This window comes from Acanthopagrus latus, chromosome 2 (genome assembly GCF_904848185.1).
Source record: "Acanthopagrus latus isolate v.2019 chromosome 2, fAcaLat1.1, whole genome shotgun sequence".
NCBI lineage: Eukaryota > Metazoa > Chordata > Actinopteri > Spariformes > Sparidae > Acanthopagrus > Acanthopagrus latus.
The window spans coordinates 7,509,607-7,526,382 of record NC_051040.1 but is presented as its reverse complement, the minus strand read 5'-3'; the positions used below and the strand labels follow the sequence as shown (position 1 = coordinate 7,526,382).

General features: G+C 40.0%; 2 protein-coding genes across 4 annotated transcripts in view; both read right to left on the bottom strand.

Moving 5' to 3' along the window:
• Positions 1 to 5,939, bottom strand: part of robo2 (roundabout, axon guidance receptor, homolog 2 (Drosophila)) — a 310,454-nt gene extending 304,515 nt beyond the window's left edge. Inside the window, exons 1-3 of one of the 2 annotated variants that reach the window (XM_037083062.1) lie at positions 5,767 to 5,939; positions 2,979 to 3,134; positions 944 to 1,075 (exon numbers count right to left, since the gene is read on the bottom strand). In XM_037083062.1, coding sequence (XP_036938957.1) covers positions 944 to 1,061 — 118 coding nt within the window. In that variant the 5' untranslated portion in view covers positions 1,062 to 1,075; positions 2,979 to 3,134; positions 5,767 to 5,939. Of the gene's footprint in view, positions 1 to 943; positions 1,078 to 2,978; positions 3,135 to 5,766 lie in introns of those variants that run through there. The other variant, XM_037083129.1, reaches the window with a different exon arrangement.
• A 1,189-nt stretch (positions 5,940 to 7,128) lies between these two features.
• LOC119010762 (protein sel-1 homolog 3) lies at positions 7,129 to 16,288 on the bottom strand. 2 transcript variants are annotated; one of them, XM_037083190.1, is made up of 23 exons: positions 16,146 to 16,288; positions 15,575 to 16,049; positions 15,160 to 15,286; positions 14,933 to 15,054; positions 14,736 to 14,851; positions 14,582 to 14,643; positions 14,367 to 14,499; positions 13,249 to 13,387; positions 13,019 to 13,156; positions 12,549 to 12,754; positions 12,275 to 12,454; positions 11,407 to 11,526; positions 11,109 to 11,249; positions 10,923 to 10,985; positions 10,602 to 10,775; positions 10,005 to 10,132; positions 9,833 to 9,916; positions 9,660 to 9,750; positions 9,466 to 9,553; positions 9,265 to 9,374; positions 9,026 to 9,153; positions 8,831 to 8,933; positions 7,129 to 7,832 (listed from the first exon to the last, which is right to left on the bottom strand). In XM_037083190.1, exons 1-23 carry the CDS (start codon positions 16,227 to 16,229, stop codon positions 7,743 to 7,745), a joined length of 3,102 nt encoding a protein of 1,033 aa, XP_036939085.1. In that variant the 5' UTR covers positions 16,230 to 16,288; the 3' UTR covers positions 7,129 to 7,742. The 2 variants fall into 2 exon arrangements, with proteins under 2 accessions (XP_036939085.1, XP_036939096.1); XM_037083201.1 differs by having other exon boundaries at positions 13,252 to 13,387.
• Between the last annotated feature and the right edge of the window lie 488 nt (positions 16,289 to 16,776).

The following is a 16,776-nucleotide window of genomic DNA, read 5'->3' as shown; positions in this document are numbered from 1 at the left end:
GCTGAGAGAATATTTTCTAAATGGCAAATATTACTGTGAACTCATTATTCCAAATGGCAGGTAAATGTTTGATACTTGTCAGAGAATGGCTCGAATCTTCTCCTGGTCTGGCACTTTTCCTCTCCTGTCATATGCCACAGCAGAGGCCCATTAATCAGAGCTCATTTCATATGGGCTAAATACACAACTTCCAATTCTCATGCATTAACCTTGTTGCTGCCCCTTACCACCCCTGAAAGTTGGCAGTCAAATGCTGCATGTGCGTTCTTGTGTTTATGTGTGTGCATGTGTGTATATTTTAAGCCCTTGTCACTTGTTAGTGTAGCAATTCCTGCCATGCTATAAATAAAACCAGTCACAGGGAGGGATGGAAGCCAGTGGAGTACACTGACAGCAGAGGGCATAATGGCCTTGTCACCATAGGCTATGAGGATTAAAACCGGTCTACAAACTGATACCACGTACCTGGCACCCATTTTACTTCCTCCTGGATGTTAAATCCTCTCATTCTGTACACTATGATCGTTGCTTTGTATTCCTGTTTGACACATTATGCAATGGCTGTATTTTTTTTATTTCATTGACTGTATCTGTTTGAATAATGTTTTATTATGTTTGTAGTGATCTACCAATAAAGAACATTATGGTTCATGAGTATTTATCTACTTGTATTCATATCTCTGTCTAGTTATCCATCAGTAATTTAGTCCGTACTCATTTCCCTGTTGTTGTTCCTCTGTCAAACTACTAGCAACTTCACATACAGTCTGAGCAGACACTAGATCAGTGTCAAGACTAGGACTACAACAAACAAAACAAAATATATAAATCAATTGAAAGTATGTGTAGTAGCTGGAGGCAGAATGACACTGATGGCATGGTGCATGCTCTCTGTCTTGCACCCAGACCAAGAATAAACACAGTCGAGAAGATCTGAGTTTACCTTGACCCTGGGCATCCAGTAAGTGACCACAGAGAATTACAAGGAGCTGGAACGTAGAGGAAGGCACACCGACTCGGAGGGCATTGCATCCCACACCACTCTGGCTCCTTGCCACCATGGCACCATTGGAAACTGTGGAAAAAAGACATGCATGGTTAGAAATAAGCTACGATGTCTTACGACAGAGTATACTATTTTGTTTGCCCATTCTTTGATATAGTTGGGGTAAAAGGACTATCAAACTTTGTTAACAAAAACAAAAACAAATATGTGACTACTGGGCTCATGGGGCACAACAGGAAAGATAAATCACCCAGCAGATATTTAATTCACCAAATGTTCAGTGCTAAACATTATTCTCCAGCAGAAGTACCATAGCTATCAATTAAAAAAAATATTTACTGGCTAACAATTTATCAGATTCTAATACAACACTTTCAAGGGGAAAATTTATGGTACTGGCATAATAGATAATAAGTATTACTGTTAAAAAATTCAAGGAAATAAACAGCAAAAACAAAAACTGCAGTCCTTCATATAACAACAGTTTAGATGAATACCAGCAACATTTAAGATACTACACAGATCTACAATATCAAGTCTTCTCACACTTGGGAGGGAATTTTGGCCAAAAACCAAGATGTGCCCTTTCCAAAAATTAAATATCTAATCTTTCTAATACTGCTGTGTTTACAGATAAAACAGCAGAGATAAAATGTGGGCAAAGCTCCATCCTGCCACTCTAATAAGTGATGCACACTACATGGCAAAGTTTACTAAGTGCTATTATTAACTCTATCAGTTCACAACTAGCTTCCAAAAGAAGAATGAAATCAATAGACCTACACTGTTATGCACTCATTTATATTCACATTTTGACACCCAAGAAAGAGATTAATTATTTGGCACCATTGCATCGTTGGACACATAAATAAAACCAATTTGCTGTGCCCCCGAATACTAAAATGACACCATGCAAACAACAGGCTTTATGCTTGATCCCCAACCACGACATCCCATCCAAGAATCCCTTTTCTAAAGTCTAGCAGCACACTGCTTATGCTGCCATTCAACAGTGGTAAAAAAATAGTATTGATTATTTAATGGTATGAAAACCTCAAATCGATAACTACAATTACAAGACACTACAATCTAAACATCCATGTGAAATGGTGGTTACGCCAAGATGTTGCAATCAAAGTGGTAGTTTATTTCACTGCCAGAGCCAAAAATATATAAACAGGGATCAAGTTGTAAAGATTATTGGAAGACAAATTACAGAGATAACACTTCAAAATTTCTAATAACAAAACTGAAAACATTAACTGTTACTTAGTGAGATGTCATCTGGAAAAACTTCAATCACTATCTTTTGGAAAAAACAAAATCCCTCTGAGTCCAATATTTATCTTCGAGCTGAAAAACTAGGTGTATAGAGTGCATCTGGAGTGACTTCTTCCTCTATTACTTAAAGATAATTCATGATCTCCCACTCAATTTACAGATCATTAGTAAATGATGTGTTTCGGCGATGTTTTTCAAACGTCCATTTTACATGTATCTGATGGAAAAGATATGCACCCAATATAACCAACTCATCTACTTAGGTACCACTGCCAACAACATTGAGTATTGAAAGCATGCATTGTATTTTGGATCATGTACTTAACAGAATACACATTCTAATACAATAAATTCAAGTTTTAGTCTAGAAACTCCTCCTTCAGTGAACAGCTTGGATTATTTATGACTTATACAGTCACAACACAACATTAATAGCATAAATATGACATGAACCATGCTAATTAATCTTAATACAGGTGCATAAAGTCTTCAAATTTTGAAAACAAGGTGGAAACTTTCGAAAAAGGGTGGAACATTTTTAAGTGAGTCTCAGAAAACAGCCTAAAAAACACTGCATGTCTTCAGTGCTGAGGAAAAGGCTTTCATTTTCTAATAACTTATCATGAAGAACTCATGATCTCATGCTAGCAATAACTACTTTACACACCCATCCCCCAAAAACATGTACTACCTTCACTGTATCTGCACCTCCGTCTTGTGTTTCTGCTGTATATCCCTTGAACAAGTCCAGCTCCCACTGCCGCCTCAGTGAGTTTCTTCCCTTTGCCTCCGCTGTACACTCACAACTGGCACAGCTCTCTTCCCTTTCTCCGGCCAAACAGCCCATCTGCAAAAATAGAGGGAGGGTAAAAGAGAGGAATAGGGAAAAGAGGAAAGGAGAGGAAAACCAACAGATGGAAATGAGAAGAAAAAGGGAAAGAGAGACAGATTGCTTTGATAATGTAGATTGTCAGGAGCTGCATTCTGTGTAAGCCAATGTGCACCGAGTAAAAATCGCAGACTTAAACTAATTTGATTTCGCATTCCCTCAGTGCTGCCGTTTCTTTTCCTATTCATTTGGTCGCATTTCAGCTTTTGAGGTTCAAATCACAAGCCTCGCTTCTGTGCACTTAAATCACAATCTATGTAGGCTCTCATTGAGGCAACAGACGGCATACCTTATAGACTTTCAATGCACAAAGTAACATAAAAACATCTGAAATTCACAATAAGATGAAGGAAAATAAAAGTACTGTGGAAAACTGTTTCTCGTTAACAAAGGATGAGAGCTAGAAAAATGTTGCATTACACGTGTAATGTAATCTTTTCTTAAAACAAATATAATAAGATTGGTATTGAAAAAAAGCATTGACCAGGAACTGGTGTCGGAGTAAAGGTATCAGTATCAAATTATTTTTTAAGGATACTCTGCCCTAACTGCAGTACATATATGCCAAAGACATGTTTGAGGTCAGCCTCCATTTAGAGCTGCAAATACTAATAAAAAAAAGTTAAAATTCTAATTCCAGCATCTTAAATGTGATATTTCCTGGTTTCTATCACTATAACATAATGTGTCTACCAGATCTGAACAGCAGGCAATCTTCACTACGCCAATAAAGGTTAATGTGTAATGCTCTCCCTACCCTGAAGAACTGTAACTGTAAGGCTTTAATTATCACTACTCTAATGGAGCTACACAAGGAAGTAAGGTAGACTGGATAGCTATAAACTGTTTATTAAAATTCTTACAATTACAAAACATTACTTTTGTAATTTAGGCACAGATTTGGCTTTTTTGATTACTGTCAGTTTTGTTACATGTCCTTATAAAGTGTGACAACGTGCCCTGGATGTTGTTTTACTCCTAATAAATCTCTTTCACAGGCCATGTTTGTAATGTAATTTAGTCACCTTAAGCTGTAGTCTATATTAAATGTGACATTATTTTCCCAACCTTCTGTAATCACATCACTGCCCTTGAAGACAGGAAAGTCAGAGCAGAGAGGAGCTTAGCGAGACACCCTGGAGAATGTATGAATTTAGCAACTTCCACAAAAACATATACTGACGCAGGGACTTGAACCCGATTCTACAGCTGAAGGACACTCTCCCTGCTGACTGCACACCCTGCTGTCCTAAAAGTACATTAGTCATATGCCAACCTCACCTCTGAATTCACGATCCTTACCTTAAAATAGAAAACACGATGTAACTCCAGGTCTAATTATAATCACCATATACATTCAAGGCTGAATTAAACGTCATCAAAATGAGAGACATTAGGCAGCCCACAATGTGACCTCTTTTATTACTGCAACATGCCTTTGTGTTTAAACGTGTTCTTGCAATAGGTTGTACAAAGATCAAGACTGGATTTGCCCTTGACGATGCATATGCGTAAAAGCAGAGGTAAGAAATAAAAATACTAAAAATGGCTGATGTAACAAGTAGGAGTATTGATTCAACAACTTCTCTCAAGTAAAAGAAAAATGCACAGGCTTTGAAATGTACTCTAAGTATAAAAGTAAAAAGTATCCTTGTGAGGGATATTCCTGCCAGCCATTTCTGTGCAAAACAAACTGAACTTTTATCCTTACTACATCTGCCAAGTAATGTTTGGAAGTCCACCTGCTATGATGCAAATCAAAAATAATTGATGATTCCCCCTGAAATGCAGTATAATTAAAGTAACAAGTGGGGGTTTTTTTGTTTTGTTTTGTTTTTGTTGTTTTTTCAGGAGTAGAAAGAATAGATATTTGTGTTCAAACATAGTGAGTTAAAGTAAAAGGTTATTGGAAGTAAATACTCAGGTAAAGCGGATACCTGAAAGTACAGTAGCCAAGTATTTGTACTATAACCACCTACACCAACCACAAAGACATCCTAAAATAACTAATAAACAAAGTACACATTTAGAGTAGACAAAAAGACATTTCAGTTTCACTGGTTGTTTACTCTGTGACATATCTTAATTTTTCATTTTGTGTTTTGTGAATGTTATTGGTCTCCAGAAATAATGTGACACATTTCATTGTGGCTTGTATATTGCACATCCAGATCTAAGTCTCATCCATACTGAAACTAATGTACAGTCGGCCTACACAGATGAACTGACATGATCTCAGCAGCAGCACATCCACCCCTGCTTTCTGTCGCATCATTAACGGGCCCTCATTAGCCACACCTGTGCTTTGACTCTATAAAGTCTTCACACCTGTCCTGAAAAAAATGTTAATCAAAAGAAAATCCACATAGCTGGGCGCACATGCCACATTGACGAGAGAACGTGGCCTATTCTTCAGGAACAGGTTGTCACCATTAGCTAAAATTAACTGCTAGCTAACATCGAGTTCACCGCAGTTATTTAAGCAGCTCGTCGTCTGGTTTCTACAGCAACAAATGAGCCTACCTGCTCCTGACTTGGTTAAAGATGGCATCTGTAAAGAACATATGTATATAATTGTATGTTCACTTACTTCTACCGTTTCTTCCTCCTTGTAGATTGGTTTTTAAATGGTTTTTCGTCTGCTTTCTGATTTGGAAGCTTAATTAGCCGAACTGCTTATTGTTCAAAGTAACTACTCCGCGCTCTGCCAGTCGGCAACGTCATGTGCAGGGCGTGGCCACGCTGTGCGACGTCACATAGCCCAGAAGCAGAGAGTGGTTACTGTTTGATTAAGGAAAACTCTTATTTCCCAATATAGCTGTTTAAAAGCCCCTTTTTATACTGTCGTAAATATTATTATGAAAAAAATGCTAGTACGTTGGATCCAAAAACATACTGAGAATAAATGTATTGGAGTGAAAGAGCCAGAATCACTGGGGGGGGTTTAAAAATGAAATCACCATCCATCCATCCATCCATCCATTGTCTGTAACCGCTTCATCCCTTTTATGGGGTTGCGGGGGATTGTTGCTGGAGCCAATCCCAGCTGTCACCCTGGACAAGTCACCAGCTCATCGCAGGACTGAATGAAATCGCGATATTAAAACAAAAAAAAGACTTACAGGAATAAAGTCATAATATTACAGGAATCCACTCTTGATGTTATATAGTCTTGGTAATGCAAGAAAAAGGTTTATATATTTCATGAATTAAACGTCATGATTCTACCGAACATACTTGATTACATGTTTTCATGTGCATTTCTTGTGTATATTTGTTAACACATATTTGTTAACACAAAGGACACATGAACCTGGTGTCCTCAAAGCTCACACAATGCCAAGTGAAGCTCGTCTAAAAAGTGTTTGTAAGGAGTCAAGAACAAAAACATGGTCAGGATCAAGGCTAAAAATACAGAACCACCATTACACTGCAGGTGTATTAAGTGTTTGTTGGGATATTAGGCTCGCATTGTGTGCCCATCTGCCATGTGCCTGTTTTAATTAATGTCATTTGAACTTGAAATTAATTTCTCAAGTATTTCTGCTGCAAGCCTTCTTGAAAATACCAGAGTCAATATTTAGTTCAATGGCATTGACACTGCGTCTGTTTTTCCTCAAAGCTGATTGAAAGAACACATTTCAGAGCTTTTATTTATCCCATCCCTCCGACAAACTCTGAATCATTCTTACAAACAGAAGCAAAGCAATTAAACTTGTCTGCCGGTGTTAATGAGATGTTGAGAGTTGAATGGATTTGGTCTCATGAGAAGTGTCTGTAATTGCTTGCTTGATTTTTGGTTAGTGGGATATGAGTTGCAATAAATTCTCTGGCAGACTTGTTTCCCATACTTAATGAGCAGTGGAGTGTTATGTGTAAATAATACTAAAGACAAGGTAGTTTCTTTTTTTTTTTTTTAATATAGATTTTATATTACCCTTTACGACACATAAACCCAAGCACCGACAACAACTCAAAAGAGATTCAGGAGAGACATGGTTCTGTATGAATACATATTTTTATTGCAAAGTGAATATCAGATGAGAGACACAAGTCTTTCACAATTAGGCTCCATCTTGACATTCATTATGGGTTAAAGATACATTTTTAAATGCTAGGCATTATGTCTCAGTAGAAAAGACTGGAGATCACTTGTCTATTGCACGTTGAAGTGTATAGTGGCGGTGGCGCAACTGAGGCTACAACTGGGCATTCATTACCTGAAATTCTATAAGACATCCACTCACAGATCGGACCACAGGGGTGAAAGAATCATTGCACTGGGAGACAAAAGGATATCCAAGAACAAAATATTTGATCCATCAACAGTCTCATGAAAGTGACTTCAAGGCTCGAGGCTCACAACGTTCTTTAGACAGTGAGAAACGTACAAAACATTCCAGACATGTACTAGGAAAAATAAGCATATCTAAAAAACAATCACATTTGTTGTTTACAATGATCCCAAAGTAAACGTATGTAAACTAACACAGAATTTTGCCATGCTGTTGGTCTGCAGGTTGACTTGGCTGCTCTGTTTGTTGAACTGACGATCCCGACAAGTTTCTAGTTGAGCGTCTGGAAGGATCTCCTGAGCACACCGAGGATGGTTAAGATTATCGCTGGAGCTGCAACCACGGCGGCAGCTGTGGAGAACTGTGATGAAAAAACATGACCAAAATGTCATTAAGATAAAGTGCTGCTCTTGAAGTCTGATGTATCTGATGACATGCTGCTGTACTGTAGTTAGCAGTGGAAAGTCACTATGTACATGTATTCAAATTCTGTGATCAAGTACAACTTTCAGGTACTTGTTAAAGTTCTTGAGACCATTTTATACTTCTATTCTATCACCGTTCACAGGGAGATATTGTACTGTTCTACTATTATATCTGACAGCCGAAAAGAATGGCTTTTTCAAGAAAAGTTTTAATTTGTACAATCAGGTTGTGAAATTGTATGCATAGTGTGCAACAATACATTATATAAGAGGGTTAATAATGTGGGGATTTGCTGCTTTTCTTTGGTTTTGTTCTGTTGGTTGGACAAAAGAAGCATTCTGACAACATCACTGTGGGCTTCTTTTGGAAATTGCAACAGTTTTCACAACTTTTTTACATTTTTAAGACTAAACTGTTATTCGATTGTTTGTGAAAGTGATCAGCAGATTGATTGATGATATGGTAAATAACACAATTGATACACCAAATGTTGAGCTTGTAAATGTTAAAGATTATTCAGCGTGTGGACATTTGCATGTATAATCACCACTCCCTTTGCTAACATTTTATGACCAGTTAAAGGACCAGCGTGTAGGATAAAGTGGCATCTAGTGGTCAGATCGCACAATGCAACTGATACAACACCCCACGTCTCACCCTCTCCTGTATGGCGGCCCCCTAAAGACAAGAAAAACTTGCAAGGCAGCTCTAGAGCCAGTTATGGTTTGTCCATACTGGGCTCCTGTAGAAACATTCCATAAAAGAGGGCCTGCTCCCTCTGCCGTTACAAAGTGCTCATTCTAAGGTAACAAAAACAGAGATTATACACTAATGAAAATGAAATCATGAATACTGAGGTCCATTTCTGCCAGCACATCTTCTGTAAACAATAACAATAATGTAACTTCTTACAAATGTAGCTTGAGCACTGACCATAATAGCAACACTATAGTCCCTCTGGAAAGACTGAAGATACACATTAAAGAGGGCAAGGCTGCAGGGTAAGTATGAATCTGTATCTCCTGAGTCCCTGCACCTGTGAAAAGAAAATTATATTATTTTTCTGACAAATTTGAAAACAGTGGTATGCTCTAATGCACCATATAAACACATACAATTCAAGCACACCTTTTGTACAAAGCACTCAGAAGCAAACTGTTGTTTGTCAGGTACAACTCTGAATGGCTAAGTTCAGCCAAAACTGACAGCGGTAGCCTGAAACCCTCTTCAGCGAGGAGGCCAAGGTTGTACCATCCCTGTGGAAGAACAGCATGTTTTACACGCACATGTGCACACAAGAGCAATTATAAATAAATACATGCTTGTACAAAAACACAACAAGAAAAATCCATTTAAAAGAAGCCGACCTGAGGCTCGTTCCTCAGCGCTGCCTGTTTGTACATCTCTGCTGCTGAAAACAAGTCCTTCTGCCTGTCACCGTGTCCTTCATAGAACAGGTCACCCATCCTAATCAGCGCTGGAGATATAATGAAGTGAAAAAGGTTTCAGTTGTGAATGTTAACACACAAAGTCTCCAAATATTCAAGTCTCAAAAGATACTTTTTTACCATATGTGTCAGGATTTTGACTTTGGATTGTCAGGTTGTAATATCTCCACATACAGTTTGATGCAAAAGCAGGATCCAGAAAACCAAACTATGGACACATAGAGTAAAGACATAAACATCTAAAACTGACAAGAATGAACAAAATAGCAAAATTAAAAAAGCATGAAACTACACCTAATAGGGAGGTAACTCACAGTATTTTGTTCGCACAGATACGCCACATTGAACTGGGCGGCTGCATATCCGCTCTCAGCAGCCATCATGTAATACAACAGCGAGCTGAACCTGTTGGAAAGCTACAGTGTTAATTTGCTGCAATAATCAAGAGGCCTGATCAGGATCAAGTGTGAGCAGAGAAAATGATTACATGTCACTCTTGAGATACGAATCCAAGGCTTTCCGTAAGATGCTGCCCAGGTAGCCGTTGTGCTCAGCTGCCCACTTTACCCACCTGCAGTCAGTTAACGAGACATTTCAGTCATGACAGTAAGAAAGGTCATATGTGTGAAGTGGAGTAAAAAACAAGTGAAGTGACTAACAAAACAGCATCTGATGGGCGTCTGTTGACACGGCCGGGTATCCCAGTGGTCCAGATGTCAGCAAGCTGAACTGCTCCCCTGATGTGCCCTCTCTCTGCAGACTTCAGGTAGTACTGATAGGCCATAAACTGTCAGAAAGACAAAACATTTATCTCTAAGTATCTAAGTGTAGTCTGTCAAAATACAAGAAGATTCAGATCCTTATTTTGAGTAAAAGCACAATGCCACATTGAAAATACAACAACTAAAAGTTCCACATTCAAAACCACATTTAAGTAAAAATATGTAACTATTTTGAAGCAAAAATTACTTAAAGCATCAAAGGTAGAAGTGCTGCAGTAAAATGGTCCCTGTGAGTGTTTTTCATGATTCCAGAAAAAAACAGCCTGTTCTCAGCAGCGTGACGAAGCATTTTCCAGCTTACTAAAGCTGTCAGACAAATGCTGTGGTGTAAAAACCATAATATTTCACTCTTGAACGTCGTGGAGCAGAAATAAAGAATTCCATACAATTGAAATACACAAATGAGGTACTTGAGTAAAAGTGCATAGTTAAAATCCACCACCGTTAGTAGAAAGCATTTGCACTTGAGCTAACCTGGTCAGCAGCTTTTCCTGGATACAGACCCAGCGAGTGAACGACACCAAGATTCAGAGCAGCTTCTGGACACTTGAGGAGATCAGCCTGCTCCCACAGCTGCACCGCCGTGTTGTAGTCCTGTTCAAACTGCTCATAGTACCAGGCCAGGGCGCTGATGGCAGGAACAAAACCCTGTGGGACAGAGTGTTGGGGAAAGCAATATGAGGAGTGCAAACTTTGAAAGAGTCTCTGCAACAGAAAGCAAACTCAGTCTAGAATGTTACAGTATAGATACCAAATGAATAAGAAAGGAGAAATAGACATTGAACCATACAAAACCTGGTCCATTGCTTTCTTCAGGAATTTGACAGCTTTTGGAATGTTCTTTTCAACCCCATGTCCCTACAGAGACACAAATCCATATATTATAACAGGAGACAACACTAATAAGTACTAAGGAGTACTCTCTCAGGACATTAAAATATATTATTGCCATGTTTCTTGTACATGAAATGCAAATCTGACCTGCAGAAGCACTATGCCATAGTCATACATTGACACCGGGTCTCCCAAGTGGACAGCTCCCCTTTCGTAGTGTCTCACAGCCATCTGCATGTTTGGAGACACTCCCTGCTGACCCCAGAACAGCATGCGGGCAATCGTTTGCTGCAAGACAAAAACCATGCTGGAGTGTCTGCGGCCATTTAACAAAAAACAAAAACAAAAACAAACAAACAAACAAACATGATAAATCAGATTTGACTTTCATTGACTTTCTGTGATTTCGGATGTCTAAAAAAGCAGAGATGACAGAACAGGGTACCTCGGCTTCAGCGGCCCCCCTGCGTGCCTGATGTTTCAGCCACTGGAAGATGTGATGGTCTTCACTGGTCTGGAGACTCAACGCCTCGTCATTGTTTAGGTAAACAGCCTCAACAAACGTCTGAAAGAGAAAGAGAAGAGAGAAGATATTTTCTTTTTTTTACTAAAAACAGTTGCGCATAAATGCAAATATCACTTTATATGTATTAAACACTTTTTTATTGGACATGTGTGAGGGAACATGAGGTGAACATTGAGACTTAAGTTGTTGTTAAGTTGTTTTAATGCTGCTGTACTGTAGATTTCTTTGTGAAGGACTTTGGTTGGACAGTCCAAAGGATGTGACACACTCTCGAGTGCCAGAGAGCAACAGTAGCTGACGTTTGCTTTGAAATCGAGTCTGCTAACGTGAACTAAAGACCAGCCTCCAGCACAACAGAGTCCTTTTAAATAAAACATGAATAACTTGTGAACGTTGCAATAAGACCAAATCTGTCACACTGTTATCTGTTTTTCATATGGAGAGCAGTGACAAAGGTAAACATATTGATGATAGAAATCTGAGCGCTGTAGCTTCAATAACAGGACAAAATAATATAAACTCACATCACATATCAGCTCATGTGTTGTTATACAGCCACAGCTACAGTACATGCAGTTTTCTCCCAGCTTCTGCATTACAGCTAGATGTATGAACATCTGACAAAGCTTGTTATGGCAGAATGAACTGTATGCATACTGACACAGTAAAATATTGTGTTCATTTTTTCGCAAATGTGTTCATCATGCCATTAATAACAATGTAAGTTGGGTGAGAAAAGATGAAACTAGATGGCACGCCAAGATGTTCATTGCACTTGGTACATCACCTGCTGTGGTGTTGGATTCACACGGTCCAGAGTTGTCTGTTTAGCAATTTTTGAATAATATGCATAGGCCAGGTCTGGGTCTGCAGGGAGGCCATGGACACCCCGGTGGTGCAGGTGCCCGAGATGCAGAAGTGCTAATCGATCATCCCTCTGGGCTGCCAGCAGGGCCAGGAGCCAAGCCTGTACCGCACACAAGGTCATGAGAAAAATATACAAAAATTGGACAAGCTCACCTCCGGCATAGCTTTACGATAGCTGACCCAGCAGCACGAACCTTACTGGACTGTTTCTTGACCCCAAGGCCAGTGCTGTAGAGCACAGACGCCGTGTGCAGAGCTCGGTTATCAGCTAAGCCGCCAGCTTGCAGCAGCAGTGGTAATATTCTGCTGACCACTCCAGTCCTGCTCGCTCTGCCCAGCTTATGAAGTGATAAGGAGTACAGCGCTCTGCCCACAGCTGCCAGGCTAACTCTTCTATCTCCTGCAAGTCAGAAGGTAAACTGATGTCAGTGCTTTATGTGAGATAAAACATGGGTATCATCAGTGAATACTAAAGCATTAATATTCAGATTGTTTACTCCACACGCAAGGAGGTCAGACAATACAAACCCAGGCTTTACTGCCCAGTTTTGCAGGAGACATCTAGGATATCTCAGGTCCGGTAAACATATTTACTGTTGCTTTCTACCTGTGGATATTCTGCACTGGCGCAGCACACAATCATTCTGTGCTGTTTACCTCTTACCATGTTTGAGAGCCATGATCTTGGCCAGTTTTGCAGCCAGTCTTCTCTGAGGTACAGTCGCCTCCCACAGCCCACACTGCGACTCTGACAGCAGTCTGTCCTTTACCATCCACTCGTGAAAAGCATCGAAACAGATGTCTGAAAATCACATAGATGGATTCAATGACTAGAATGCTAGAATATTTCAGAAACAGTCATTTTTGCACCATCTAGTGGACACATAAACCTACTACCAGACTCTGTCCCCTGTTTGGCCTTGAGTGAATAGCCGCTGATTTTCACAGTCATCTCTAGATGAAATGCCTGACAGGTCTGCAGCCATCCGGTCAGGTTCACCGTCCTGATAATATCTGGAATAACAACCTCAGACTGGAGAGGCGGAAATGAAATCAGACTCAATTTAACACATACATTTTTGCTTGCTTACTGACTGGTATCTACAAGGTCAGGTAGCAGAGTGTGCTGAAGTGGTTGCAGTGGATTAACATTTTGGAGTGACATTAAAGGATGAGTTCACCAAAAAATTGGAAATGCAGGTATTTATCGAAGCTTCTAATCCACATGTCAGTTGAGAGCCTGGTCAAGTCATGTAGTCCACGGAACATTCCTGGAGCTTTGCAGCAAAACAGCATTGCAGCCTTCTCCCAAACGACCGAAGCAGATAGCGACTTGTAAAATAAAAAAAACTGGAAAAACATAAAATGGCTCTTTACACCTAGTCCAATGTAATTCAAGTCTCAGGAAGCCCGGAAATCCCAAACTGATTTGAAAAGTCAGAGATTTAAAAGTAGAAATTGTCACAGTAGCAGCTGCTAAGCTAAAAACATCAGCACACACCCTGTTTGAAGTCGCTGCACAATTTGACCAGCCATCGAGGGTGTAAATAATGTCTTCACACAGTTTGGGTTTCATACATTCGAATGCCGCAACACTGTTTTGTGGATTGAGGCTTCAGAAATGTTTAGTAGACGAAGAAAACGTCAACCGACTGTCCATCAGTATGAAGGTGAATATGTAATGACTACATTTTTGGGTGAACTGTTCCTTTAAGGAAATGAATTATCAGTATTAATTAGTTATGAACCCCAGGCCAGGTTACCCTTAAGTAATACAATACAAATACAATCGGGTCTTGTTACTGTTGTAGTAATCCAACTAACAGTGAACTAAAGGAAAAATACTTGAAGGAATCTAAATGAAAACTGGTGTTTAGTCCAAATAGTTTGTAATATACATTTCACTGTCACAATGTAAAGCTTTCTGTGGACCACAGGAAGTATAGCTGCTGTAGGTAATAAACTCAGCTAGCTGGCAGAGACAGTAACTGTGTGCAGGTGCGGTTCATTACCGTGCTGTGAGGTGATATTCTGTTGCGGTGGTAAACCAGCGGGCCGTAATAACCTTCCACGCCTGTTATGTATTTCCCTCCTCCAATCACAAAATATCCCTCTGTGTCATCCAGCACAAGAGTGTGCCTAAACCTGTAAGATTCAGACACCAGTGCACACTTCAGTCCTGCTGCAAACATAGCTCAACAACTTCATGGTGTCAAATTAGACTTACATGTGCTCAGTAGAATGAACTGTTCTCCTCTCCCCATCCACGCACATCATGGACACAGTCACCTGAGACGCAGTGACAATGATGACTTTATTTTTGGTCATTACCATTATTTACATCCTGTAAGGATATCTTCTGTCAACAACAGACTACTCACCACTCGTCCTTTCACCATCACACTTATTTGGCACCACTCGCTTAAAGGCACCTTGAATGTAGAGAGAAATGCAGACGACTCTTCGGGCTCCCCGTTCATCTGGATGTGCAGCTGGCCTGTACATACGAGGCAAAGTCAGTAGTGGCACAGTGTAGTTACATAATGAGAATATCTGAGACAAAAAATCTTGATAATACCTGAGTTTGTGAGGAACATTGTTGGGGTGACGTAGTTATTTTGTGAGTCTATGTGATGAAACACGCCGCACGTTCTTCTCTGGCAGTGTCTGGTTACAAATATCCAGATGGAGAACATACACCTGGCAGAAAAATACAAAGCACACATGGTCATCTCACCATTATTAATACCAACATTTACAGAATGGGAAGCCGGGTTAGGTCAGGTGTGACTTTGGTTGTCTTGCCATGGAAAAGAGATGGCTTTAACACGCAGATAGTCCAGAGACTTGCTGCTGTAAGGGTCCAGGGTCTTTGTGATGCCAAAGTTTTCTCCAGTTGAAGCGTATAACGATGACAGCAGATGAACTGTTTCTGAATGACATGCAACGTCTTTTTTTTTTTTTTGGTTGAGATTTGCAAGACCACAGGATTTTATGTTCCATACCCGTCACCCAAAATCACCAGCATCAGTGACAGACCAGTTCAGTATGACATTTAAATGTTTGACACATCCTAAAATCATCAACCAGTATAGATGTTTCAGGTGATATTAAATATGTTTCTGAATATTGGGGGGGGAGGGGAGAGGGAACTGGAGATTTACTTATCTTAGGTGCCTTTATACACATGTGTAATGAAAACCCAGTGATATAACCTCACCTTGCTCCAAAGGGCACTGTTTCTTTGAAATCTGGTGAGTTAGCTGCAGCATGTGTGTGCTCCAGGCCATGCACAGCTGATGCTGTTTCACAGGTCGATTAGAAAAAGGCTTGGGCTGCAAAGTTGCCACATCCCGAGCAGCGACAGACCTCTCAGTGTCATAAAATCCACTGTATCTGATGGATGCTAGCAGCATACAGCTCAGCACCCACTGGGAGTCTGGAACGATCCCATCAGCTTGATACACCAACCAATCCGGCAGGTTCAGCTCCACAGTCCTTATTTTAGGGCCACCGGGGACGCAGCTCCACTGTCTTAGCAGGAGTGTGGAAGTGATGCCGGTGTCAAAAGATACAACACAGTCCAGCTGTACTGTAGCAGGTTCATCACAGGAGTAAAATACTTCCAAGAGATGGTCCGGCAGAGGCTCGTCTGGAGGATTCAGGAGGGTCACCTGGTCTAAACTCCAGACCATCTGTGTGAGGCAGAGGACACGAGGCATGTAGTAGCTGCATGTTTAAAAGCAGAAGCACCACAGTAACACAGATCATGAAGGCAAACCTGCTCCTACCTGCATACTGAGACAGAACACACAGATGTATCTGTAATGTGTGGTGGTCCATGGTTCACCAAGTGTGTTCATTAATCTCTCCATTAACGATTTTCAAGCTGTGAGGAAACAAGAAGCCAAAAGAGCCGGACCTCATCCTGCTCCACCTCGCCAACAGTGACACATAGGTAAATATTTGACAGCACGTAGTCCCACCCAATCATTGTACACACAGGGAAGTTAGAGTGGAGCTTTAGGGTTTTAGTTTCTTCTCAACTTTAAAACACCTTTTCAGAGGCTCAAAACACAAAACTGAAACCATTTTGTCAAAATGGCATGAAGCTCTTGCAAAAAAAACAAGAGGAAAAAAAAAGAAGCAAGGCACTCAAAACCATGTTCTCTTTTGTCAAAAGTGATTATTTCCACCAAATTGATAAATGATGGATTTTGGCTTCATGAGGCCACATTACTAGTCAAATGTATACAATTGTGTAAGAATTACTTAATTTAACTGCTCTGTTAAGCCTTTCGGTCCACGAATACTTTGCATTTCTCTGGTACATAGAGAATAAAGTCTGATATCATGTTGTAATATGGTACTGTGAATATATCTGTCTTAAATATTGCTTTGACATAAACCTTGTAACAGAAA

What these genes read in the sequence shown, in the direction of transcription:
- LOC119010762 (XM_037083190.1), bottom strand. Translation starts at nt 16,229, where the DNA reads ATGGAGAGATTAATGAACACACTTGGTGAACCATGGACCACCACACAT. An exon ending in GAATATCACCTCACAGCACG is followed by an intron (nt 13,388 to 14,366) that starts GTAATGAACCGC and finishes CCGCCTCTCCAG; the next exon opens with TCTGAGGTTGTTATTCCAGA. An exon ending in TGAATCCAACACCACAGCAG is followed by an intron (nt 11,527 to 12,274) that starts GTGATGTACCAA and finishes TTTCTCTTTCAG; the next exon opens with ACGTTTGTTGAGGCTGTTTA.